Source organism: Phyllobates terribilis, unplaced genomic scaffold (assembly GCF_046119375.1).
Source record: "Phyllobates terribilis strain yellow unplaced genomic scaffold, ASM4611937v1 Scaffold_1__5_contigs__length_1240528914, whole genome shotgun sequence".
NCBI classification, from domain to species: domain Eukaryota; kingdom Metazoa; phylum Chordata; class Amphibia; order Anura; family Dendrobatidae; genus Phyllobates; species Phyllobates terribilis.
The window spans coordinates 1,166,065,409-1,166,091,567 of record NW_027362761.1 but is presented as its reverse complement, the minus strand read 5'-3'; the positions used below and the strand labels follow the sequence as shown (position 1 = coordinate 1,166,091,567).

The window sequence follows — 26,159 nt, the reverse complement described above, 5'->3', positions numbered from 1 at the left end:
TGTCCTTTCTTCGCACGGATTTGCCAGTGTTTTTTTCCTATACAACGCATTGGAAACCAGGGGGGGGGGGGAACACACGGAATTTCAGCAGCGTTTTTCCTGCCAAGTGGTGAAGAACGTTGCAGAAATTTCTGCAAGCAAATGCTGATCGTGAACACATAGCCCAAGGCCTCTTTCAGAGGGTTGTTTTTTTCTTTTCCAAATGCAATTATTTTTTGTAGTGTCGGGGGGGAATCAAACGTGCTCATTCAAATCTATAGGATACATACATACATACATGCATACAGCTCCTCCAATTGCCAACTCTGCATCAGAGGAGGGGGGATGGAGAGAAAAAAAGGCCAGCCTTTTATAACGTTATGCCCCCAGATATGAAGAAAAGAAGAAAAAAAAAAAAAAAAGAAGAGCGAGCTTTCCCCTTCAACCAACTGGGCGTATACCACAAAACTTGTGGGAGCAGCTTTATTTGGATTGGTCTTTTTCCTCTCATGCTGGCCAAAGACCCATTATATTATATTATATTATATTATATATTCGCTTAACAGCAACCACCTGGATCCAGTGCACACCGCTGTGTGATCTACACCAGCTGCAAGACCGATGCAGCCAGTGATTGACTGCAGTGGTCAGGTGCCCTCAGTCGATGTTTAAAGTCACCTGACCACTGCAGCCAGAAACTAGTGTAACATCCTGTGTCGGTGCAGACCACCGAATCCAGGTAGGTGCCATTAGACTACCAATTAGTTTGTCACTTTTTTTTTTAAAAACAGATCCAAGTTCTTGGGTAACTTTTTTTTATCCAGAACACCCGCAATAATGTTATACATCTTTACGCGCCGTGTCCGCTATGGAATTTTTCACAGTGGGTGGAATGTGTGGCAAGTGAAAAGAAAATCTGCCTCCTGTTTGCCAATGCAACTTTACATTATTTTAATTAATTTATTTTTTACTTAAGGGAGTATTCCTATCTCCTAAGATCCTATCCCAATATGTAGTAGGTGTAATAGCAATTAGAAATGTATAGTTTTTCTAATTCGCCATGTCTTTCCTCATGTGCAAGCAATGCAGGACCTTCAGTATCCATGGTTACGACCACTGGCAACTTGCGAACTGTCACTATATCAGTGGTCAGAACCATGGATACCCGAGGTCCTGCAATGCCCTGCACAGAAGAGGAAAGAGGCATAGCAAAATCAGAAGAACTATACTACATTTCTAATTGGAGGTAAATAAAATTAATAAAAATAAATTATACCACTACATTTAGGGATAGGATCTTGAAGATCACACCCCTTTAAGTGACCAGGCTGATTACCAGAGCCATGCCACAGCTATCTGGGTAAAGGGAGGAAGGAAGATACCCTTACAGTATGTATTAACCATGAGAACACCGTTGGAGCGGCCTTTAGAACAGGAAGGAACTGACACCACAAGAAAATAAAGTGATAAGCAAAACAATCTCCAACCATCATTATTGCAAAGCAACAAGACTGAAGCCACAACTCCCAGCATGAGTGAATGATAAGAACTGTACTTTCATGAATGTCAGGGGGCCACAGGTTGCTTAATATTGAAATTATAATCCCAAAACAGTAATCCAGTGGCCTCACCGTCATCTGTGCCAAGTCAAGAACCCAGCTTTGCTGTAGCTGACAAATTCATCTCTGCTACATCACACAGCAGGAACAAATAGGCACAATTATTATCAAAACAAAAAAAGACGAAAAACGCAATATAAAATTCCTCGAAGGCATGAGAACAGAGAGCGGCCATTTGTTTACTAGGATACTCAAAAAAAAAAAAATGCACCCACAGCGTACAGACTGAGCATTGTGGGTAACAATCCCATTTGTCGCCTTCAAAAACAGGTTTGACACCCTGAATTCTTCCAAGTCTCCACCCTACAGAATAAATCTTCTGCAAAGATCTAGAAGGAACGGTGGACCTCTCTATATGCTAATGGGGTTCATAAAGCAGGAAGCCTTATGGTCGATGCATGATCAGCCATTGTTCCCAGACCCGGGACAGGGCAAAACATTAACAGATGCAGATGTATCCAAGTGTTACTAAACTGTATTGTCCTTGGCCTCAAATAAGACAAAAAAAAACACAAAAAAAAAAAAACAGTTGCATATACAAATCATAAAAACAAATACAAAAATTGTGCTAAAATTATAAAATTTTTACTTTTTTTTTAACCATTTTTTGAATGAAAGAAACCAAGCATTTTGCAGTAGTGCCGAGTATATCAATCCAAGAGTAATCTTAATAAAGCCGACTGCTGCACAAAAGAATGCCTCTAATCAGGAAACAAGCGACCCCGCAGTTACCCCCTTAATATTAATAAGCTGCTAGCTACCCCAAGCCTTCAGTGTGACATATGGCAAGCTCTATCGATTGCAAAAGAAAAATGGAAATCAACAAACAAACCAAGACCACCACATTCTCCAAGCCTGACCCCTGGTTGCAAAGGGGTTAATACACATACCCCCTTGAAGAGTAGGTTTTAATGTAACTTACATTTTTCTGCCACCAAGGGGAAAAAGTTCCAGGCGTGCATTCTAAGCACCAAATAACCACTAGAAGCAATTTCCTTCCGACGAACTTCAAGCCACAGGATTTTAATCTTTAAAACGCCAGAAAGAAAAAAAAAAAAAAAAACACACACCATAAAAGTATATTTTTCCTCGTCCGAATCTGGAAATGTATCCCCTTCTTTGTACCAGCGATACTCTCGTAGATCCTACGGCAGACAAGGATTCCTCTCAATCAATGCAGGACCAAGTGAAACTATCTGATGTGCAGATGAAACCTCCATCACAGATCCTTGAAAAAAAAATAAATTAAAAAAAAAATTTCCAAAAAAAGTGTAATATTTGCCATTTGGATGTATATTCGTGAATTTTTGGTGCTGTCCCCCGGCATGAGCTGCGACAAATTAAAAGAGTTTTTTTTTTTTTTTGCTGATCCTAGCAATTATTTTTTCTCCCCCCTCTTTCGAAACAAACAGATTTTATTTCCTCTTGGAAAGTTCTTTCCGGGAAAGAAAAAAAAAAAAATTTTACACATAGCCACACACTTTTTTCAGTTGGGATTATGATCTCAATTTAATGTGGTTGTACTGCCAAGGGGGTGGGGGATGAAAAAAAAAAGAAGAATTAGAAGGAGGGTAAAGATTAAGCCAGTTCCCTTTTCAGGCGGAGAAAAAAAAAATATTCTGGGCTAGGATACCAACATGTGTCAATTGTAGAGGAACCACACCATATTTAACCCCCTAGACCCAAAACATTTCCAAATCAGCAAAATGACAGCGTAAAAAAACAATCAGATTCAAAAATTATAAAAAAAATTGCGTAGCATTACCTGCGATCCAAAGAAGGTCCAAAAGCTAGTTTTAATGCCCGAGTCCATGCAAATGCACCAAAAAAAAAAAAATAAATTAAATGCCACGTGACGGGTAAAAAAATTAAATAAGGCAACAATGCTGGCGATAGGATTGGGCCAGCTGCTGCACCGCATAGCGCTCCATCAGCATAGCTGGGATATAAATAATCCTTTTATTCTGCATGGGGGGAAAAAATGCACTCAGTCTCTCATTGACTCACACACAAAAGCCAGAGAGGAATGAAGCCAGGGAAGAGGTGGAAAAGGGGGGGGATGGGACATGCGGCTCACACAACAACAATGTATCCACAAGTAACAAGAAAAGAACAATGAAATGAGTTTTAATGTGGCGTGAGCATTACCTAGAGGCAACCCCTTGTTTAGCAAGTGAGAACTTCCCATTGAGGTGTGTGTCCAGCCTTTCTAAAAATGACTGAGATATGGAAAATTAATCCCAAGCATATGGCCGCCACTTCAATTTTTCCCAGAAGTAAGACACACACATACAGGCATACACACTGCCCAAATGCCACTGTCTCTGCAAGAGTGGGAGAGGCGGGAGGGGAGGAGACAGATTCTGCAAAAGAAAAATCTTATGGTTCTAAGCTGCCGCATAGGGAAGACCAGGTGGGAGGGAAAGGAAAAAAAAAAATTCTATATTTATACATTTGATTTTTTTTTTTTTTTTTTTTTAAATTAAAAAAAAAAAAAAAAAAAAAAATACCCACTCAAAAAAAAAAAAAAAAAAAAAAGCCAGTTTCCTGTATTGGGTAATAAACAGAGGACCAGAGTCACTTATTTTTGGACATTGAAAGAAATGATTAAATATAAAATAGTAAAATTATAAAAAGAAATTAAAACAAAAAATAGGCTGAGGATGCAGAAAGTCTCAAACAAGTCCCATGTACACTTGTTTGCAGCTTCCAGGAGAGATTAGAGACGGCATACCAGTGTTAGACTGGGGTGTCGAGGGCCCACAACCAACATGGACTCTGGGGATCCACTGGTCATTTACATGCAAATTTTAGATTTTTTGCTTATGCTTGTATATAGTAATTAACTGGGTGGTTTGTAAAATGAATGATTTGATGCCGGCTTTGTCTATAAAATGGTATTATGTTTATTACTGCTCTTATAGTGTGACCCATTAGTGCACAGGGCGGCCCACCGGGGGATTCTCCGGTTCACCTGTGGGCCAGTCAGAGCCTGCCGCACCACCTCCATGGTGGTATACATAGTCACTGTATAGCAGCAAGTCTATTAGTTACATCCTGAATCCAATAGCACCATAAGGACACTTGTGTACTGACACATTGTAGGCGATTGGCTCTGCTGCAATTTTTTTGTATTCTAGAGTTGTGGGCACTGTACCTCCATGATAATTCAGCCATTTGCATAGAGTTGATATTTATAATTTTTTGGATATATATATATTTGTACGACTGATCCCGGCATCATGCACCCTAACCCCCTCCCCTAGAGTAGGCCTAACAGTATTATTATTATAGCGCCATTTATTCCATGGCGCTTTACATGTGAAAAAGGGGGTATAATACAAGAACAATTACAATAATCTTGAACACAATGTGACAGCGACTGGTACAGGAGGAGTGAGGACCCTGCCCGCGAGGGCTCACAGTTTTGCCTGGAATGTCCCTTTAATTTGAACCTTCCTTGAATACCCATCAGCACACATTACTCAGACCCAAATTCATGCCAAGAAATAAGCCAATGTTCGGTCTCGTAATAGTATACTCCTGCCAATAAGTATTGATGACCAAAAAAATATCGTACTGAGAGGTTAAAGACGTCATGGTTCGTCTTCCAGGAACGCTCTCCATGGTATCAATCCACTGAGAGCCCCAGAGCGGCCGCACATGGAACGGATTATGTTACTGCCGAACGGACGTCACAAATTAGTTCTCCCGTACGCTCCAGCTGTAAAGGAAGAGAATGACAGATCCGAGAATATTTGTGGTTTTCCATTTCCAGAACTTCCTATGAAATCTTCATTCTCAATTGTGCTTCAGATGCAAAATATGGGTGTAACGTAAAAATAAATCCCCCCCCCCCCCACCTCACTCACAAGCCAAGAAGTCTCCACTAAATGGATTTCATACATCAATTATCTGTTCCTAGGAAAGCTGAGGGCCGAACCTAAGGCCGCCATCACCGTTACCACTTTTGGTGGTTGTTCACCCGTCATATGCTTTATGGAGCATTGTAGCACTGGGGGAGTAGAGTCAAGAAATTAATTAGTTAGTTTTGCCCCCTTTTCAGGACTCAGAAAAAGCTGGGTGATCACCATAGCGGGAGCTGTATCACTTGTCCTTGTTGGTCACACATTTATCAAACTGAATCAAATCTGAAAAAAGGAATCCTACTACCACAGGTTCCTCAGGGGCAGTGACCCAGCTTTTCCCAACTTCTGAATGGTCAATTTTTTTTGTTACGCCACAAGTTCTCCCACCTTGTCATCAATTAATGCCACACACAAAAAAAAAAAAATTGGGCACCAATATATATTTTAAACCCAGATTTCCCAGAAACAAAAAAAGGGATTTGTGATTTTTAAAGCTCAAATTGTTTAATACATTTGGTGTTAAAAAAAAAAAAATAAAAATAACTGGACTATTTTTTGTCAAATTCTTCCACCAATTGTCTTCTACAGCCCCTATGCGTTGCACTATATTGCTAGCTGTAGGATGAGTTAACTGAGCATCCATCAGAGAGTTCCTTGTGACAAGGAGTTTGTAACTTAAACTCTGAACTTATTTAGGACAACAGACCACATCCAAGTCGAATGCGCAGGTAAAAGGTGCAACATTTTTAATGAAACCCAACTGCATATTTTACACCCCTCACAAAAAAAAATAAAAAAAAATTAATAAAAAATACCCCCAAAAAGGTGGACCATCCCTTAAAGCACTTTTTCAAAGGTGTAAATGCTTAAGGGATTTTCACTTTAAAATGACCAATAATTAGAATTTGAAATTGGTTTCAAAGAAGAGGAAGGAAAAAAAAAAAAAGTGTGGGCAGAGACACAAAGCAAAGATTTGTCTGGTTTCTCCCTATGATACGTTAGCTGGCGTGGTCAGCTGACTTCAATAACGCAGAACACTGAACTGTATGCATGAGGCATCTATTAAAAGGAACAATCGGGCCTAAATAAAGGCCGATGACTAGAAGGCCCAATAACGGCTCATCGCAGCACTAAATCCCCCTCCGCTGCGGCTGCTGGACACAACACCCCAGCCGCCCCCATAGAAACGTTCTCCAGGAAGTCAGACATGAATAACTGCATTATGTGGCTCCGCATAAAAAGTTTCAAAGCAGATTTTCATTTTACGGCACTTCCTGCTGCCAGTAATGGCTTCTCATCCCAGAGCTGAACTCTTAATACAGGATCAGAACTCTATTTATAAAGGCGACTCCAACGTCCAGTAAAAGAAAGAAATCTGCCTAGTTATGCAGCAGTAGATCCTCTCGTCCCTTACGGATTAGTTAGATTTGCCAATCAGGACTCTAGAAAAGTTGGGTGGCTGCAACAGTTAGAGCCCAGTTCAGACTAGTAATGTAGCAAGAGAAAGTATTGGGGGTCACACAGCCCACTTCTACAGTCTCCCCTTAACTACTTTTGCGAGGAGGGCATTAAAACAAAACGTAGGGTAAATCTGGCCATTTTTACTATATGTGGAGAACTCAGGGGGAATCTATAGTTACATAGTTTATAAGGCCGAAAAAAGACAAGCGTCCATCCAGTTCAGCCTATTTCTTGTGCACTACAGCTATTCTGCAGCGTTGATCCAGGGGAAGGCAACAAAAACCCATGCGGTATAGGCCAATTTACATCACTGAGGAAAAATTCACTTCCCGACACCAATCTGGCAGTCAGATTAAATCCCTGGATTAATTAACTAAGCATAAGATGTAATTTTATTGTTCTCAAGAAAGGCGTCCAGGCCTCTCTTGAACTCATTAAGTGAGTTGGACATCACCACTTCCTCTCCCAGAGAGTTCCAGAGTCTCACGGCTCTGACCGTAAAGAATCCCCTTCTATGCTGGTGCAGGAACCTCCTTTCCTCCAGACGCATAGTGTGCCCCCTCGTCTTTGTCACCATCCTTGGTATAAACAGGTCATGGGAGAGATCTCTGTACTGCCCCCTGATGTATTTATACATGTTTATGAGGTCTCCCCTAAGCCTTCTCTTTTCCAACGTAAATAGGCCTAATTTTGACAACCTCTCTGGGTATTCTAGTCCCTCCATTCCCTTTATTACCTTAGTCGCCCTCCTTTGTACCCTCTCTAGCTCCAATATGTCTTTCCTGAGCACCAGAGCCCAGAACTGTGCACAATATTCTAAGTGCGGCCTTACCAGCGCTTTATACAGAGGAAGAACAATGTTCTCATCATATGCCCCTATTCCTCTTCTGATGCATGCCATGACTCTATTTGCCTTCGCAGCTGCTGCCTGACACTGGGCACTCCAATTTAATTTGCTATTAACCAAGACGCCCAGGTCCTTCTCCATGTCAGATTTCCCCAACGGTTTCCCATTTAATATGTATGGGTGACTGCTGTTTTCCTTTCCCATGTGCATGACCTTACATTAATCGGCATTGAACCCCATTTGCCATTTTTTGGCCCAACTCCCCAATTTATCTAAATCCTCCTGTAGCTGTGCCCTGTCCTCATCTGTATTAACTACTTTACAAAGTTTAGTATCATCTGCAAATATTGCTATTTTACTATGCAACCCTTCCACTAGATCATTAATAAATATATTAAATAATATAGGGCCCAAGACAGACCCTTGAGGCACCCCGCTAGTAACCCTGACACCCCCTGAGCTTACTCCATTGATAACCACCCTCTGCTTTCTATCACTCAGCCAGCTATTTACCCACTTGCACACATTATCCCCCAGACCAAGCATTCTCATTTTATAGACCAACCTTTTGTGTGGCACGGTATCAAACGCTTTGGAGAAGTCAAGGTCTACAACATCCACTGACTCTCCCCGGTCCAGCTGTGAGCTCACCTCCTCGTAGAAGGCCATCAGGTTTGTTTGGCAGGAGCGATCCCTCATGAATCCATGTTGATATGGAGTTAGACAGTTATTATCATTAAGATATTCTACAATAGCATCTCTAAGAAATCCTTCAAACTATTTACCCACAGCAGACGTTAAGCTGACTGCTCTATAGTTCCCAGGGTCACTTTTAGACCCTTTTTGAATATTGGTACCACATTTGCTTGGCGCCAGTCTAGTGGGACAGTGCCTGTCCATAAAGAGTGCTTGAATATAAGATACAGCGGCCTGTCTATCACATTACTTAATTCTTTTAGTACCCGGGGGTGTATGCCATCTGGGCCTGGTGACTTGTCTATTTTGATATTATTTAGGCGTTTCTGAACTTCCTCCTGGGTTAGGTGGGTGATATTTAGCGGAGGGTTTACTTTATCACTCTGCATTTCCTCCGATAAATTGTTTTCTTTTGTGAAAACAGTGGAGAAGAAGCTATTGAGTAGGTTTGCTTTACCCTCATCGCCCTCTATGATTTTACCCAGGTTATTTTTCAATGGGCCAACTCCATCAGTTTTAATCCTTTTACTGTTTATATAGTTAAACAGTTTGGGATTCGTTTTACTTTCCTTGGCAATTAGTCTCTCTGTCTCCTCTTTTGCTATTCTTATTTGTTTCTTACAGATTTTGTTTTTTTCCCTATAAAGATATTAGCGCTTCCTCGCTGCCTTCTTGTTTAAGTTTACCGAAAGCCCTTTTTTTGTTTTTCATTGCCCTCTTGACTTCCTTATTTAGCCACATTGGCTTCCTCCTATTCCTAGCCCTTTTATTCCCATAAGGTATGTACCTTCTACAGTGACTATGTAGGACTGTTTTGAAAATTTCCCATTTCCTATCCGTGCTCCTATTACTAAAGATACTATCCCAGTCTATAAGGTGAAGGGCATCTCTTAGCTGAAGTTCAGTGTTTTTGTGACTCCCTTGCTGGGCACCCTACTGAAGCACATGTGGAATTGTATAATGTTGTGGTCACCATTTCCCAGGTGCCCCCCGACCTGCACCCCAGTTATTCTGTCTGGCCTGTTAATATTAACTAAGTCTAAAAGGGCCATCCCTATACTTTGTGGGAAGCTAGATTACACTTTCGGGGCACCATGAGATTACTTTTGGTGGCACCCAACTTTCCCCGACCCCCCCCTGAGGCACTGGGGGAATTACATGTAGGGCACTTGTGGCATTATTGAAAAAAAGTAATTCCCCTTCAAAATTATAATACCAATAAGGGTCAAGAAGACGGCACTTTCAAGGGCAATAATTTTCTGGGGGGGTAGTTTTACAATCTAAAAAGGGCACAAAGGAATCATTATGTAGTGGGCACAGTGGTAGCCATTATAGAGTACTTTTTTTGCACCACTCAGCAGGTGCAGTAATAGGGACAACTATTGCAAAACGGGGGTCAGCATTGGGGCATCAGCAGGATGAGATGTTTGTGCAGGTTGAAATAAATGGGGACAGAGCTAGAAGTTTGAGAAGTCAAGGGCATCTCATTTGCAGATGACTTGTGGTTGGAAGTAGTAGTCATGGCGGTCTGGAAAAGTTTACAAACTGAGGATCTATCTGCCTGCCCTGTAATCTTTCTACAGGACTGGTATCTAGCACTATCCGGTCACCATATGGCGATATCAAATAGCAAATTTTTGTTCAGAAACAATCTGCTGAGGTGTCCACTATAATTCAGATGCTCGCCTCCATAGTTGTAGACATGAATACTCACTTAGGCGTTTGTCACCCCTTGTTGTGGTAAAACCCTCAGCTACACTTTCTCCTGTTGCAGTAATCTGACTGTGCTGTGCCTTCTAGCGACACCCTCCTCTATGGTGTACCCTATAGTGCCCAATTAAGATAGTGCATCAGCGCACAAATCTAAGCTATATATGCTACATTGTAAAGTCATACTCCAGGAGGAACCAGAGCCTGGTCGCACACAGCGTGGGCAGGAGCGTCCTCCCTGCGGACACTGCACGCTACACTCAATGAGTGGTGTATGCAGAGAGGAGAAAGACCACCCACACTTTGTGCTGGCATGCACACAGTGTGCACTCTGGGAAGCACCTATTCACAAGCAGGGACTAGCCCTCAACATGCAAAACTAGGGGGTGTATGGTACAAAGCCCCCTCATCTGCATGCAAATTAGCAGTACATTTAACAACCGCTATAGCATGGTACTTCATATTAAACTATTTACAGTGATGGGGGGGGGGAGGGGATACCTTTAAGTCACAACATTGCGGTATTTAATTACTACATGCCAGGTTTTTTTTTTTTTTTCAGAAAGGTATACGTGATACATAATTGACTAATGCTAACAGGAAGGAGGTTATTTGGAGGATGAGAATGACTTGTCACACCATCATGAAAACCAGTTCACCATTTATAACATCACACTCCTCCCAGTACTTTACAGCTCATTACATCTATATCTGACACTTTGACAACAACAAGTCTTCAAAGTGTTGATTGAGTTAACTCCTTTCAGTACCAAAAATAAAATATAAAATTACGCACAGTGGCATAATTAGGCAGAACCATCACCGAATGACTTGACCGATGCGACTACCACCTTCCAACACTTCCCAAAAAAGCTTCACTGGCTCACGGTTGTTTGGTAGAGGTGAGCAACTTTACTCACGCTGCCCTGGTCGGTGTCCAGTCCACTCCTTCATGGCAGTTGGTCTTCACTTCTACAACTGGCATCCTCATCATGGTGCCCGTGAGCTGGAGATGCCATGTGCAGAAAAGACCGGTTGCGCGTACACCTTAGATAAGTCAACCCCCTTTCACGGATGTCCAGTTTTGTTGAAAAAAAAATCGGTAGATCAGGCCAACAATCTCCTGCCTTCAGGAATCCTACAAGTGCCCATACGTATTAGAGGATAGACATCCCATGGACTTGTAGGCACTTCCATGATATTGGTTGGGACGACTTGACAAGTCCGATAGTCAGTGTCTGATAAGTCCTACATAGTGTGAACTGGCATAGGTTCTTGTGACTATTGCAGACGCATGCCCATGAGGCCATCAAGTTCAGGGTAGTCCAGATATCACGGTCTATAAGCCAACGTTTATGGTCCATTATAGGTCAAGCCCCTATATTGCCAAGTTTGGACTGGACCAATAAATGACTGTACAAGATCTATGTGGCCTTTGCACCATCACGATGGACTTTCCCCTTAATAGCCAGTTCCTGCTGCATACCCAATGATGGTGGAGGGGACCTCCCTCCTCGCTGGATGTCTTACACATAGTGTAAGCTCCAGCCTCCCCTGACATCATGGATAGACATTTGAAGTGGCATTACTATGGTCACTAGACAAGCTCCCCACTATGCTAAACATTCACACTTGGATCTTTACTTACTATACCACCATCATATTCCATTTCACTCTACAGACATTAGATTGAGTGCCCCAGTTTGGTCAGTGATAAGTCAGGCGGTCTTTGAAGTGTGAGAAGAAACTCACGCAAACATTGGGAGAACATACAAATCCTTGATGTTGTCATTTGTAGAAATTGAACCCAGGACCCCAGTGCTAACCATGGAGCCACAGTGCTGCAAATACTTCACAACGAGTTTGTTTTCTTTACTACATCTAGAATTACATGGTCACCTAGGAAACACTAAGAACTTAACAGTGGTGAACCGTAAGACAAAAGAAAGTCGATAAGGACAATAGCTAATGTTGTTCACTGTGTACACTCCCATGTCATCTATTTGTATGTAGGACACTGAGAAAGTAAGTGGTGGGCTCCACCTGCCTCCTACTCTCTACTAACCCAACAAAGAAAGCAGTCAGTGGCAAATTAAGGGGCTATAACTGTCTATACCAGTGGTTCTCAACTCCAGTCCTCAAGACCCACCAACAGATCATGTTTTCAGCATTTCATTAGTATTACACAGTTAATAATAATTCCATCACCTGTGCAATACTACGGAAATCCTAAAAACATGATCTGTTGGTGGGCCTTGAGGCCTGGAGTTGAGAACCACTGGTCTATACGGACATCCTACAGACCGTGCCTTCACACTTCTGCATAGGAGCTAGAGGCACAAATTGTAGGCAATATTTGACCCAAATTAACAAAAGTTGTCGTCAATTTCTGAAAATTTACGATTCATTGGAGAGCAGAAAATAAAAACTTGACAGACCCTCCATAATTTTAGGTTTTGAGCATTTTTCTTCTGCTTCCGTTTTAACAATTGCTTGTTGAGAGAAGAGGTGCATAACAGCTTTGGTGAGGATCCTGATGGAAAATGCGCCAAAACTAGGCAGTGTTCCCAAAGCCACTAAAAATAGATTTCTGAAGGCATTTCCACTAGGGAAAAAAAAAAAAAAAAAACACTTTACGGCTGTTGTGGTAGACTGTGCTGTGGTGTTCCTGCCCCTGAAGACCGCAATCACATCAATATTGTGTAATGTGAAAAGTGTATAATGCGATATGTGGTAGTATGAGTACTGTTAATATAGCAATGGAAAGTATGATATGCCTAGTACGTATATAGTATAAGGATAAGGACAATAAGCTTAGTACATCTAGTTATAGGATAGCAACTGTAGTTGGCTAAAAGGTACAGGTATAATATACAGTTAAGGTTTGGGACTAGCCCGCAGTGGGAGGAGTTTTGGGCTAGTGAAAAGCAGGCACTTCCTGGTAGTGACTCAGATCAAGCAGTATAGTAAAAAGTTAAAGTGCAGTGGGCTGCTAGGGCTGGCAAGTATCTATCGTTCAAGGCAGTGTGAGGCCTACTAGAATCCCAGGCAGACATTTTGGTAACATCAGGAGCTCAAAGTGTGGCTTAGGAGCTGATAGGAGCATAGGGGGAAGATGGACGCAGAACCATATGAAGGGTGGATCCTGGGTGCATTTAATTAACCAAAAATTTATTATTTTTTTTTTTTTTCAAATGAGACTCTGCTAAGTACAAATGGACTGCCATAGTATTTTCCTGGAGTCAAAGAATGTTAGAGTTGGAGGGGACCTGCAGGGTTATAGTGTCCAACCCCCTGATCAATGCAGGATTCACTAAACCATCTCAGACAGATGTCTGTCCAGCCTCTGTATGAAGACTTCCATTGAAGGAGAACTCACCAACTCTTATGGCAGCCTGTTCCACTCATTGATCACCCTCACTGTCAAAAATGTTTTTCTAATATCTAATCTGTATCTTCTCCCTTTCAGTTTCATCGCATTGCTTCTCGTGTTTCCATGTGCAAATGAGAATAAAGCTGATCCCTCTACAAATATCTGAAGGGATGTCCCAGTGTAGACAGCTAGTAAGTCTCCTCTTTTGCAAGCTAAACATTCCCAGACCCTTTAACCGATTCTCGTAGGACATAGTTTGCAGTCTGCTCACCATACTGGTAGCTCTTCTCTGAACTTGCTCCATGTATCCATGGGAGGCCATGTGTGAAGTCACTACATCAGCATCTATATCATATCGTGCTTAGCGGCAGTGGTAAACATCTATAAACTGACCGAGATGGTGATTGGGTTGTGCAGAAGTGAGAACTTTTTGAAGACAATGGGTGCAACTTACAACCTATAAAGTGGGCGAGCCGACATGATGCTTATGCCATGACCATCTCATTTAATAGGTACAGAGAGTAATTGCTTATTAAAAGATTAGGAAAATAATTTACAACTTTCTGTATCTCGACAAACCATAGCAATAATTATCTATGCTTGAAAGAATAAAGTGGAGGCGTTTATCATGGTAAATTAGAAGCATAGCGAAGCATCAGTACTTAGGACTCTGTATAATTGTATAATATAAAGTGAAGGATTCCCCTCTGGTCAATAATGTACAAAATCCCAACCAGGTGGATAAATATATAAAGCAAACAGCTCTCCAGCCTTCTGAGCGGAGGACTACACCATCGTAAATAATTAACTATATTCAGCTCGTAAAAAAAACCCACACCTTCCTGGAGAACCTGAAAATAGTTTGTCCAGTACAGGACCCTAGAAAGGGGGTGCAGAGTTAGTCACTAATGCACTGCCTTGGGGAAAAGGCCAGGTTCAGGCTGTATCTTAGTCCCACTCAATCCATCAGAGGAAAATCTAATCTGATCTGCCCCCAAAACCGAGCCATAGATCGCAATAAGGAAAACAATCGCCCCAATTTAGTCAACTCCCTTTAGTGTACAGATTAAGGTACCTGGGCTGCTATCGTGTAAAGGAAGAATACTCGATTGTATAAAATGAAGGTTATTACACCAACGAGTTTCAATCCCAGACTGGTGCCTTTTACAAGGTAAACCAAATTTGGGGGGGGGGTGTGGGAAGTGCGCCAGTCTGGTGCTAAAACGCGTTGGTCTAATAAAAACCTTCATTTTATACCATCAAGGATTCATTTACACAGCCCAGGTAATGTGATCTTGCCACTAAAGTGAAGTGCTATCTGGGAGATTTTTTCCTCCAGCCACAGATTAAGGCTCTTAAGGTAGTGTGTCTACACACAACAACCCCAGGTGAGCACTACCATCACTCTCACCCTCTAGTTTCTCTTGAGGTATTTGCTTTGTGCACTTCTGTCCCAAGCACATTTCAGCAATCAAGTCAAAATACTCCATTGGGGGGTGTGGTGCACTTCAACTTTTCAGACGGAAGTCTCTGAGCACTGAAAAAGGGACTAGGACCTGGTGTAGATTCAGAGCAACAGTGGAATCAGTTGAGTAGTTTCAATACAGGGTGTAATAGTTGGGACGCCGAGTCACTAATCATGGGCAAGCTGTGCGAAAGGGTAATCAGTAGGACCGAGGTCAGATACCAGGATGGCTCGTAGTACAGAGGCAAAACAAAAGCTGTTGTCAGGAAACAGTCCAGGATCAAAAGCCAGAAGGCTACATCAAGACCAGGATAAGAGCGCCAAGAGCAGAAGGGATAATCTACAAGAATAGTAAAGAGAAATTCTAGGCGTGTTTCTTAGCCCAGTGTCTTTCCTCTGACCTTGTTGCCAGATCTAAGTTAAGCAAAGCTACAACTGACACTGACTACCAACAGCTAGCCAGCTAAATACCTTACAAATGATTAAGGACGGGAGGCAACTGGGGAAATATCTGCAGACTAAACCAGATTGACAGTCCTGCTGCTCAAAACGCTGACAACCCAGCATGCCCCAGTATCAGATTGGATAACTGGACTATCACTCACAAAACTAACAGTCCAGCACATTCCAGATCCCATAGGGCGGATGAGCGGTCACCCACAGCGCTCCTTGGCCACAGTCAATGTTGAAACCATGACAGTAGTGACCTTGACTAATATAGATAAATTCTCCGAAGATAGTCTTCATCTGGATGCATCACTTATAGCAAAATCCAATGTCCATAAAAAATAAAAAAACTCAATTTGCTGGACCAATAATCCTTTTCAACTGCTACACCGATGCCTCTACCCTGTGCCAGTCGTTGCACTGGTTATCCATCCGCTACAGACTCCAATATAAAAAACTTATCACTCACCCAAGAAGCTTTCCACAGTTCTGTACCACCCTACATCTCCTCTTTAGTCTGTCCATCACCCTACCACAGCCCCCCACTCTAATGACCCAAGATTAACATCTTCAATAACACCGAATCTTCCACTTTCATCTCCAAGACTTCTTGCGTCCAGTGCCAATTTTCTGGAATGCATTAGCCAGGACAATTCAATCAATTCCCAATATCCAGTTTTAAGTGTGGCCTAGAAACTTTTTTTTTTTTTTTTTTTTTTTTAATTTTTTAGACTGGCCCATCGCCTCGCCTCACTGATTTAACTATACCAGTGTTGCCCATACAAAATCTTCATCCTTCCTCAAAACCAGGATCCTTGTGGCATCTGTTCACACCCTCCATACACTTAATAGCCCTCTGGTGACTGGTTCATACACCATTATACTGATGGCTGGACCATACACTACGAGCATTTTTTTTTTTTTTTTTTTTTTTTTTTTTTTTTAACCTTTAGGGTCTCCCCCATTTCCTCAGACTGTAAGCTTGTGAGCAGTAGGGCCCTCACTCCTCTTGGTATCTGAGTTATGTTATTCTGTAATGTCTTTACACTTTAGAGGGGACTTGTACAGACAATAAAGTGCAGCGGAGTACGTTGTCGCTATAGAAATTTAAAAAAAAAAAAAAAAAAAATTATATATATTTTTATCCTGTAAACCAGTGAAATGAGATTTATGCTAATCCCACTCCAAAAAGTTATTTTTTTCCCCTTAAGGCATACATGTCAAACTCTGGTCCATGGGCCAAATTTGGCCAGCAGGGTGGTTTTATCTGGCCCATGATACCAGAACCACCAACCTCAGGAGGGCCCTTCCCCATATTATCCTGCATGGAGGACTAGGATGAGGGCCCCTTCCCATATTATCCTGCATGGAGGATTAGAATGAGGGCCCTCCCCCCATATTATCCTGCATGGAGGACTAGGATGAGGGCCCTCCCCCCATATTATCCTGCATGGAGGACTAAGATGAGGGCCCTCCCCCCATATTATCCTGCATGGAGGACTAAGATGAGGGCCCTCCCCCCATATTATCCTGCATGGAGGACTAGGATGAGGGCCCTCCCCCCATATTATCCTGCATGGAGGACTAGGATGAGGGCCCTCCCCCCATATTATCCTGCATGGAGGACTAGGATGAGGGCCCTCCCCCCATATTATCCTGCATGGAGGACTAGGATGAGGGCCCTCCCCCCATATTATCCTGCATGGAGGACTAGGATGAGGGCCCTCCCCCCCATATTATCCTGCATGGAGGACTAGGATGAGGGCCCTCCCCCCATATTATCCTGCATGGAGGACTAGGATGAGTGCCCTCCCCCATATTATCCTGCATGGAGGACTAGGATGAGGGCCCCCCCCCCCCATATTATCCTGCATGGAGGACTAGGATGAGGGCCCCCCCCCCCATATTATCCTGCATGGAGGACTAGGATGAGGGCGCCCCCCCCATATAATCCTGCATGGAGGACTAGGATGAGGGCCCCCCCCCCATATTATCCTGCATGGAGGACTAGGATGAGGGCCCCCCCCCCCATATTATCCTGCATGGAGGACTAGGATGAGGGCCCTCCCCCATATTATCCTGCATGGAGGACTAGGATGAGAGCCCTCCCCCATATTATCCTGCATGGAGGACTAGGATGAGGGCCCCCTCCCATATTATCCTGCATGGAGGACTAGGATGAGGGCCCTCCCCCCATATTATCCTGCATGGAGGACTAGGATGAGGGCCCTCCCCCCATATTATCCTGCATGGAGGACTAGGATGAGGGCCCCCCCCCATATTATCCTGCATGGAGGACTAGGATGAGGGCCCCCCCCCATATTATCCTGCATGGAGGACTAGGATGAGGGCCCCCCCCCATATTATCCTGCATGGAGGACTAGGATGAGGGCCCTCCTCCATATTATCCTGCATGGAGGACTAGGATCAGGGCCCCATTATCTTGTATACTCGTTGGCCTGAGATTTTGTCCAAGTTGATCATTTTGGCCCTCTGACATCCCTGCCTTAGCGCATTCCTGGGCATGGAGCTTCAATGACCCAATTTTAGCTGTGGAAAAAACTGATATAATTTTTTGCCCTACCGTTCATGTGATATTTTTAATCGTATTTCCAATGCAGTATTTCTTTCAATAGAAAATAAGTGTCACATAAGTCTAAAAAATAAAAATCAAAATTTAAAAAACAGATATACAAGTGACCATCTAACCATGTCAAACCTGACAACCACCCAAATGGTTAAATATACCGTATCAGACGTCCGTCGGGCAGGTTTGTTGCCATAGAAACATTTTCATGTCCACCAAGCAGTTATATTTAACTTAAGAACCATCATATTACTTAGTGCACGTGACCTTGGAGGCCGAGCACCGATAACTTATTATTCACATCATAATGCAGGATGCTCCCACCTCAAGCTGATAATCGCCTATAAGAGCACTCAGAATGTGCCGGCCCAAAACGCGTCGTCAGTAAGAAGGGGCCATTTATAGGTAGACTGCCTTATTAGCATAATCTCCAGAGTTACTGACAAATGCAGAAATGCCCATTGTTGTGAATGTAAGAAAAATACACTACCATGCAAAAAGAACAAATTCACACACAATGGCTGCCCCTTTGTGCAAGTGTACCAAGAAGAACTGATGCTGATATGAAGGTAAAGTCAGGGATTTTGGAGGACTATATAGTCAGGTGTATAGCTAACCAATTATACCAAGGTCATCATACCTGTGTAGAAAAGGTAGAAAAAGGTCATTAAAGGGGGTTGTCCAGGTCTGGGATTTAAGTCTGCAGTCACCATGCCAGGTCTGGGGTTTAAGTCTGCAGTCACCATGTGCGATTGTAGACTTGTTACACAACAGAGTTAGGATTCTCTTCTTATATTGGCACCTCGCAGTCACATAACTGCAAGTAAGCGATTTGGACACATGCGGTCGCATGCCGACTAGACATGAGCAAGGCCACTCACGTCTAGTCGGCATGTGACTGCATGCGTGCTCAATGCAAGTGAATTGAGTGATGTCTGAAGTATGCAAGAGTGTTCAGGTCTGTGGATAAAGTCTGCAGTCAAACAGCTGTGTAAGGCTTAAAACTGGGTGAGGAAAAGCCAAACAGCTACAAAAAGGTGAGGTTGTGGAAGACTTTCATGTCACCGCTCATATGCAACATGGCATGGTAGCCATGGGGGAGGCACTAGTCTTAAGCACCGGCACGTTACATAAAAGGTGGGGGGTCCTGACTGGGTGTGTGGACTTGTGCTTTGGGGGCACTACACCCTTGCAGGCTGCATCTAACCCGTGACTTCGGTTGGCCAGGACCAGAGGTTTGACAGTTCAATGAGGGAGATCGCCAGTCAAAAATTCTTTTCTACACAATTCCTAGTAGGGAATATATACAGTAGGTAGGCGGTACACAACTTAGATGAACGTTTCAGTCACAAAACAGCATTTTCCACAGTTTCAACTGCTTCCCCTTTACTCGTTCGTTCTCCATCACAACCCAGCTCAGTACTACAGTCCCGCTAGAAAGTCCTTTACTCATCTCACGGTTCCATGTTTTCTTTCCTCTAGGGAACTACACTGCTCAAAAAAAATAAAGGGAACACTTAAACAGAATATAACTCCAAGTAAATCAAACTGCTGTGAAACCAAACTGTCCACTTAGGAAGCAACACTGATTGACAATCAATTTCACATGCTGTTGTGCAAATGGAATAGACAATAGATGGAAATTATTGGCAATCATCAAGACACCCTCAATAAAGGAGTGGTTCTGCAGGTGGGGACCACAGACCACATCTTAGTACCAATGCCTTGGTCACTTTTGAATGTTGGTTGTGCTTTCACACTCGTAGCATGAGACGGACTCTACAACCCACAGAAGTTGCTCAGGTAGTGCAGCTCATCCAGGATGGCACATCAATGCGAGCTGTGGTAAGAAGGTTTGCTGTGTCTGTCAGCGTAGTGTCCAGAGGCACTACCAGGAGACAGGCCAGTACACCAGGAGATGTGGAGGGGGCCGTAGGAGGGCAACAACCCAGCAGCAGGACCGCTACCTCCGCCTTTGTGCAAGGAGGAACAGGAGGAGCACTGCCAGAGCCCTGCAAAATGACCTCCAGCAGGCCACAAATGTGCATGTGTCCGCAAAACGGTTAGAAACCGACTCCATGAGGGTGGTATGAGGGCCCGACTTCCACAGATGGGGGTTGTGCTCACAGCCCAACACAGTGCAGGACGCTTGGCATTTGCCACAGAACACCAGGATTGGCAAAGTCGCCGACGCCCTGTGCTCTTCCTGCTTTCATCTGTGTTCACACTGAGCACATTGACAGACGTGACAGAGTCTGGAGACGCCGTGGAGAGCGATCTGCTGCCTGCAACATCCTTCAGCATGACCGGTTTGGCAGTGGGTCAGTAATGGTGTGGGGTGGCATTTCTTTGGAGGGAGGCACAGCCCTCCACGTGCTCACCAGAGGTAGCCTGACTGCCATTAGGTACCGAGATCCTCAGGCCCCTTGTGAGACCATATGCTGGTGCGGTTGGCCCTGGGTTCCTCCTAATGCAGGACAATGCCAGACCTCATGTGGCTGGAGTGTGGCAGCAGTTCCTGCAAGATGAAGGCATTGAAGCTATGGACTGGCCCGCCCGTTCCCCAGACCTGAATCCGATTGAGGACATCTGGGACATCATGTCTCGCTCCATCCACCAACGTCACGTTGCACCACAGACTGTCCAGGAGTTGGCGGATGCTTTAGTCCAGGTCTGGGCGGAGATCCCACAGGAGACCATCCGCAACCTCATCAGGAGCATGCCCAGGCATTGTAGGGAGATCATACAGGCACGTGGAGGCCACACACACAATACTGAGCCTCATTGTGACTTGTTTTAAGGACATTACATCAAAGTTGGATCAGCCTGTAGTGTGTTTTTCCACTTTAATTTTGGGGGTGACTGCAAATCCAGGCCTCCATTGGTTAATAAATTTGATTTCCATTAAGGATTTTTGTTGTCAGCACATTCAACTTTGTACAGAACAAAGTATTCAATGAGAATATTTCATTCATTCAGATCTAGGATGTGTTCCCTTTATTTTTTGAGCAGTGTATATTGCCAGTACTTAGCTTCTGTCGTTAACGCTCGAGAACTCCCACCCAAGGCACTCTTGAAATATTTCAGTGTAGCCAACAATGAAGCACCAAGGAGGGTCCTGCAAGTTTGGGGCTGCAATTAAGCAAACCAAATTGGGCAATTTGATCAGGACTAAAAGGGAACCTGTCACCAGCTTTTTCTGATACACCACCTTTCAGCATTCTATTAATCTGCACATATTAGTCCAATTTGCCCTTCTAGGGCAAAACAAATGTTTGTTTTATTAACTTCCCTAAGATGTGGTCGGGTCTGATGGGCATCGCTGGTCTTGGTGCCGCCTCGCTTCTAGCGATTGAATCCTTCTTCTGTGCTTCAAGTGGATAACGCTTCCCAAGTCATCTAGTGTTTTCATGCTCCTGTGCAGGTGCACTTCTCAGCCCTGCCAAGGGCAGGACAATGTACTGCAGGAAAGGTCAAAAGAGCACCAGCGCATGCGCATTGCAGTACTTTGCTCTGCCCTTGGCAGGTCTGAAAGAAGTGCACCTGCGCAGAAGTGTGAAGAGGAACACTGTGGATAACGTAGAACACTGGATGACTTAAAATGCATCACCCACACGAAGCACAGAAGGAGGATGGCATCACAAGAGGGGAGGTGCCGGACTAAGATTAACACCAAATTGGACTAGAGCGCATGATGAATCGAAGTCATATACAGCATTTTAGAATGCCGCTTCATGAGGCTGAATGGTGGCAGCTGTAGGTTATATTGGAAAAAAAATGGTGACAGGTTCCCTTTAAAGGCATCCTCAATGCTGACAAATACAGGCACATTATTAGCCATCATGTAACATCAAGTAGGCGTCTGATTGGGGTTATTCTGCAGAATGAATTTAGAACCAGCATCATTAAAGAACAATCTTCAGCATGAAAGAAAAACAAGGAGCCCTGGAAGTGATGATCCGGCCCCCCACAGAACCCTGATCTCACATCATTCAGTCTGTACATGAAGATACAGAAGAATCTGCACAAGAGACAGTCACAGATCTGTGGTTAGTTCAAGATGTTTGGAATAAACGTCCCTGCAGAGTTGCTTCAATAAGAAAAAAAAAAATTGCACAAGTGACTACTGTAACTAGAAGAATTGACAAAGGCAAAGACAGCTCACATCAAATACTTATTTGATTTAAATTATTTTTATTAACAAAATGAAAACAAAAAGGGAAAAGTGAATGAACTTAACTTTAAAGCATTCATTTTTAAAGTTTTGGATAGGTATGGTGTGAAAAACAATGCTGCACAGAGCTATATACCCTCTCATTCATATCCCCCCATCTGACCTATCCATCAACGTCAATGGCTGTTCACTCTCCCCAGTCCCACAAGCTCGCTGCCTTGGGGTAACCCTGGACTCTGATCTCTCCTTCAAGCCACATATCCAAGCCCTTTCCACTTCCTGCCGACTCAAACTCAAAAATATCTCCCGGATCCGTGCATTCCTCAGCAAAGACTCTGCAAAAACTAGTGCACGCCCTCATCATCTCCCGCCTTGACTACTGCAACCTCCTGCTCTGTGGCCTACCTTCCAACACTCTTGCACCCCTCCAATCTATCCTAAACTCAGCTGCTCGACTAATCCACCTGTCCCCTCTGTCAATCTCTTCACTGGCTCCCCATTGCCCAGAGACTCTAGTTCAAAACCCTAACCATGGCATACAAAGACATCCACAACCTCCTTATATCTCTGACCTAGTCTCCCGGTACTTACCTGCACGCAACCTCCGATCCTCACAAGATCTCCTTCTCTACTCCCCTCTTCCCACAATCGCATACAAGATTTCTCCCGTGCATCCCCCCTACTCTGGAACGGTCTACTCCAACATATCAGACTCTCGCCGACAGTGGAAACCTTCAAAAGAAACCTGAAGACCTACCTCTTCAGACAAGCCTACAACCTGCAGTAACCACCGCCCCACCACCTTACAGCTTGACCTCCTCTACCCTCACCTACTGTATCATCACCCATCCCTTGTAGACTGAGCCCTAGCGGGCAGGGTCCTCGCTCCTCCTGTACCAGTCGCTGACTCGTTTTGTTAAGATTATGTAAATGTATTTACTATGTATATCCCCATCACATGTAAAGATTATGATTATTATCACAATATTAAAGACAGCAACAAGGAAAAGTTGTGGAACTATGATAACAGGATGGACAGACATATTGAGATACCTCTGAAGAAGCTGACGTGAAACGCGCGTTGGCACCTCACTTCAGAAATTGTACTGACTCCTTATAGGAGTCTCAAATTAGTATTTTTTATTTTTTTATTTTCTGACATTTACCGTCTTGAGACATTATGCATTTAAATCCATTCCATGCTAGTTTTCTGTCGGACTTTGTTCCCCATTATTACAGCTAAACTTGTGGCTATAGCTTACATGGACCTATATTGCAACAGTAATTTTACATGTCTCAATTTTCTATATAATTGCGTATTGTATATAACTTACCTCCTGGGAAGTAGGGTTTTCTTGGTTCCACACTATTTTTATTTATTTTGGCTTTTAGATAGGTGGTTAATTCATTAAGATTATATAATTCATTAAGATAAATATTTATAGTTTGTATATTTGCCTTCATTACTTATTGATTTTTATAGTCTCTCTGTTGAGTATTCCTTTAATTAAAAAAAAAAAGGAATTTGGCCGTTCCCTTTGGGTATTCAATATTAAAATAGCAACAAGGAAAAGTTAAAATGAAAATAGGATGGACAAACATGTTAATGAAATGCAAATAAATATTCAAGCATCGATTTATTCAGTAGAGTTTGAGAGCCAAGTGCAGAAATCCCCGTACTTACACACCTCGGTTGCCATCAATAGGCAAATTATCTTTTGAGTTATGATCTGCTGCACTGAATGCACTTAGATACAGAAATAATCAAGATCCACTGCTGGCAGCTCCTGTCTAATCACCAAGTCCCAGATGTGTACGATTGGAGACAAGTCTGGAGACGCTGCAGCCATGGTAGCAGGTTTAGGCCATGCAGGCTGCTCACAGTAGCACCAGCATCATCCGGCCTGGCCTTGTCATGTTGCGAATGGCTACTGGGGCACTTTGATTTGCTGGTGAAACCAGTGGTACGGCCATTTCTCCAAAGCATCCCAGGAGCAGTTTTTAAACACAGCAAAGACAGGCTGCATGTTACTTGGGCTACCATGCCTGCAGCATGTCCAGACTTGTCTCCCATAAAGCACATCAGTGGTTAGCAATTGCAATGGGAGCTGCCAGCAGTGGATCTTGATTTGTGCCCAAGCGCATTCATTGTGGCAGAAAATTACTCAATTAACAGCAATCCAAGGTGTGCAAGTGCAGGGATTTTAGCCTCTTGTGCCCATAAGGGATACAAAATAAAAAAAAAGTTATGCAAAAAGGATTCCATTCTGTTAACAAATTTTCATAATGTCACTCAATCCTGTGGTTTCCATAAATGCATGATTTAATTTCTGGCTTTCCCCATTTTATATGGTAAGGAGTGTATAATTAAATGTTAATTGTCCTGTTAGGCTTCTTCTCTAGTACACTCCTGGTCAGTAGAGATGGGATAATACAAGGTCAAGTCTCATTTCTAGGCCATGGAATAAGTTAGGCCATCTACTTTGGTCAGGGAGTCAGAGCAGCGGTATAAAATTTAAGGACATGCATGTTGGCAAACACTTTTTTTGGTCACGTAAAACCACAGTCCACCCTTTCAATCAGAAATGGCTGCTAAATGGGCAAGAAGAGCGTCAACAACTCAGAGCTCATGCCTTTACACGGCAACACAATTGGCAGAATGAGAGTTCATAGGAAGGCTCAGTCACCACAGTGGAATATTATAGGGTCAAAGGATGCAAAGTTTCACCCTTCCCTCATTCTTAGAGAGGGAGCAGGTTATCGGTTACTGCACCCTGCATAGGCAGCAACAGATGACAGCAGCAAATAAATTACTGTACTGAATTATGAGCACTTTCCACAAGTCAGTACTGTTTTCATTCATTTCCAAGAGATACTTTGACCTTAAGGCTAACAGTAGGGCTAGACGGTGCAAAAAAAGTTAAAGAATTTTTTTTTTTTTTTTATTAATCAAATTCTGTCACATCCTCTCCCCTGTAAATAAGGGATGTGCTGCTGACAATCTGGGAACCAGATGACGGCCAGTTTGTATCGCCACCAGTAAAGTGCTTGTAGATGAGCACATAGCTGGTTTTATTATTGATAATCACCAGCGATAAGGGCCATAATCTGCTCATACAAGACCATTAGATTCCAGAGTATAAACTATATTTCACTTCACACTGCTGAGGTGTCCTAGTCTCCAGGATGCTCATCCGTGGCTGGAATCTCAGCGATCCATACAGGGAAGCAGTGACAGGCACAGTCATTCACCCAAAGCAAAAGATGGTCATTGAAAAACGTCAGCAACCTCCAGAGAGACGGCAGGTAACCTGTCTGTGTACACGCTGCATGGAGAGTGGGGGATAAAGCGAAGGCACGCGTGTATACAGACAGATATATCCTGTGTAGGACGAGCGCAGCTCCTGAGGAGTCATGCCTCACATTTTCCATAGCTGCTTCAGGTTATGGGGGATAATTGTAATTCTAGAGTATCCTGCCTGCGAATATTCCTACGCCAGGAGACCTACATTGTCGGTACGGCAGCTGCTCGGCACAATCTATATGAAGCCAGAAACCCAGTAATGATCCGCTAATGACACTTTGCTACTTTTGGGAGCAAGATGACAGGAGTGACTGGGTAGCAACACAAAATACCCATTATAGAAAAAAAATATAAAACCATTAGGCTGGTATCCAGGAATCCTAACCCAATTATATACTGTTAATGTGCATATAAGCCACACGAGAGGAGTCACTGTAGATTACTTCTTTTGTATAATACTCCAGAGCTGCACTCACTATTCTGCTGGTGCAGTCACTGTGTGCATACATTACATTACTGATCCTGAGTTACATTCTGTATTATAGGCCAGAGCTGCACTCACTATTCTGCTGGTGCAGTCACTGTGAACATATATCACTTATATACTGGTTTTGAGTTACATCTTGTA

The 26,159-nt window shown here is 43.3% G+C and overlaps 1 protein-coding gene across 11 annotated transcripts in view; it reads right to left on the bottom strand.

Moving 5' to 3' along the window:
• Nucleotides 1-26,159, bottom strand: part of CTBP1 (C-terminal binding protein 1) — a 561,086-nt gene that overhangs the window by 70,339 nt on the left and 464,588 nt on the right. Inside the window, exons 1-2 of one of the 11 annotated variants that reach the window (XM_073649118.1) lie at nt 3,747-3,928; nt 2,669-2,826 (exon numbers count right to left, since the gene is read on the bottom strand). The exons of 6 other annotated variants lie outside the window; for them this stretch is intronic. Coding sequence is in view for 2 of the 5 variants with exons in the window: in XM_073649115.1 (XP_073505216.1) it covers nt 3,747-3,786 (40 nt within the window). In the remaining 3 variants the exon portion in view is untranslated. 4 more of the 11 variants (XM_073649119.1, XM_073649115.1, XM_073649120.1 and 1 more) reach the window with 4 other exon arrangements.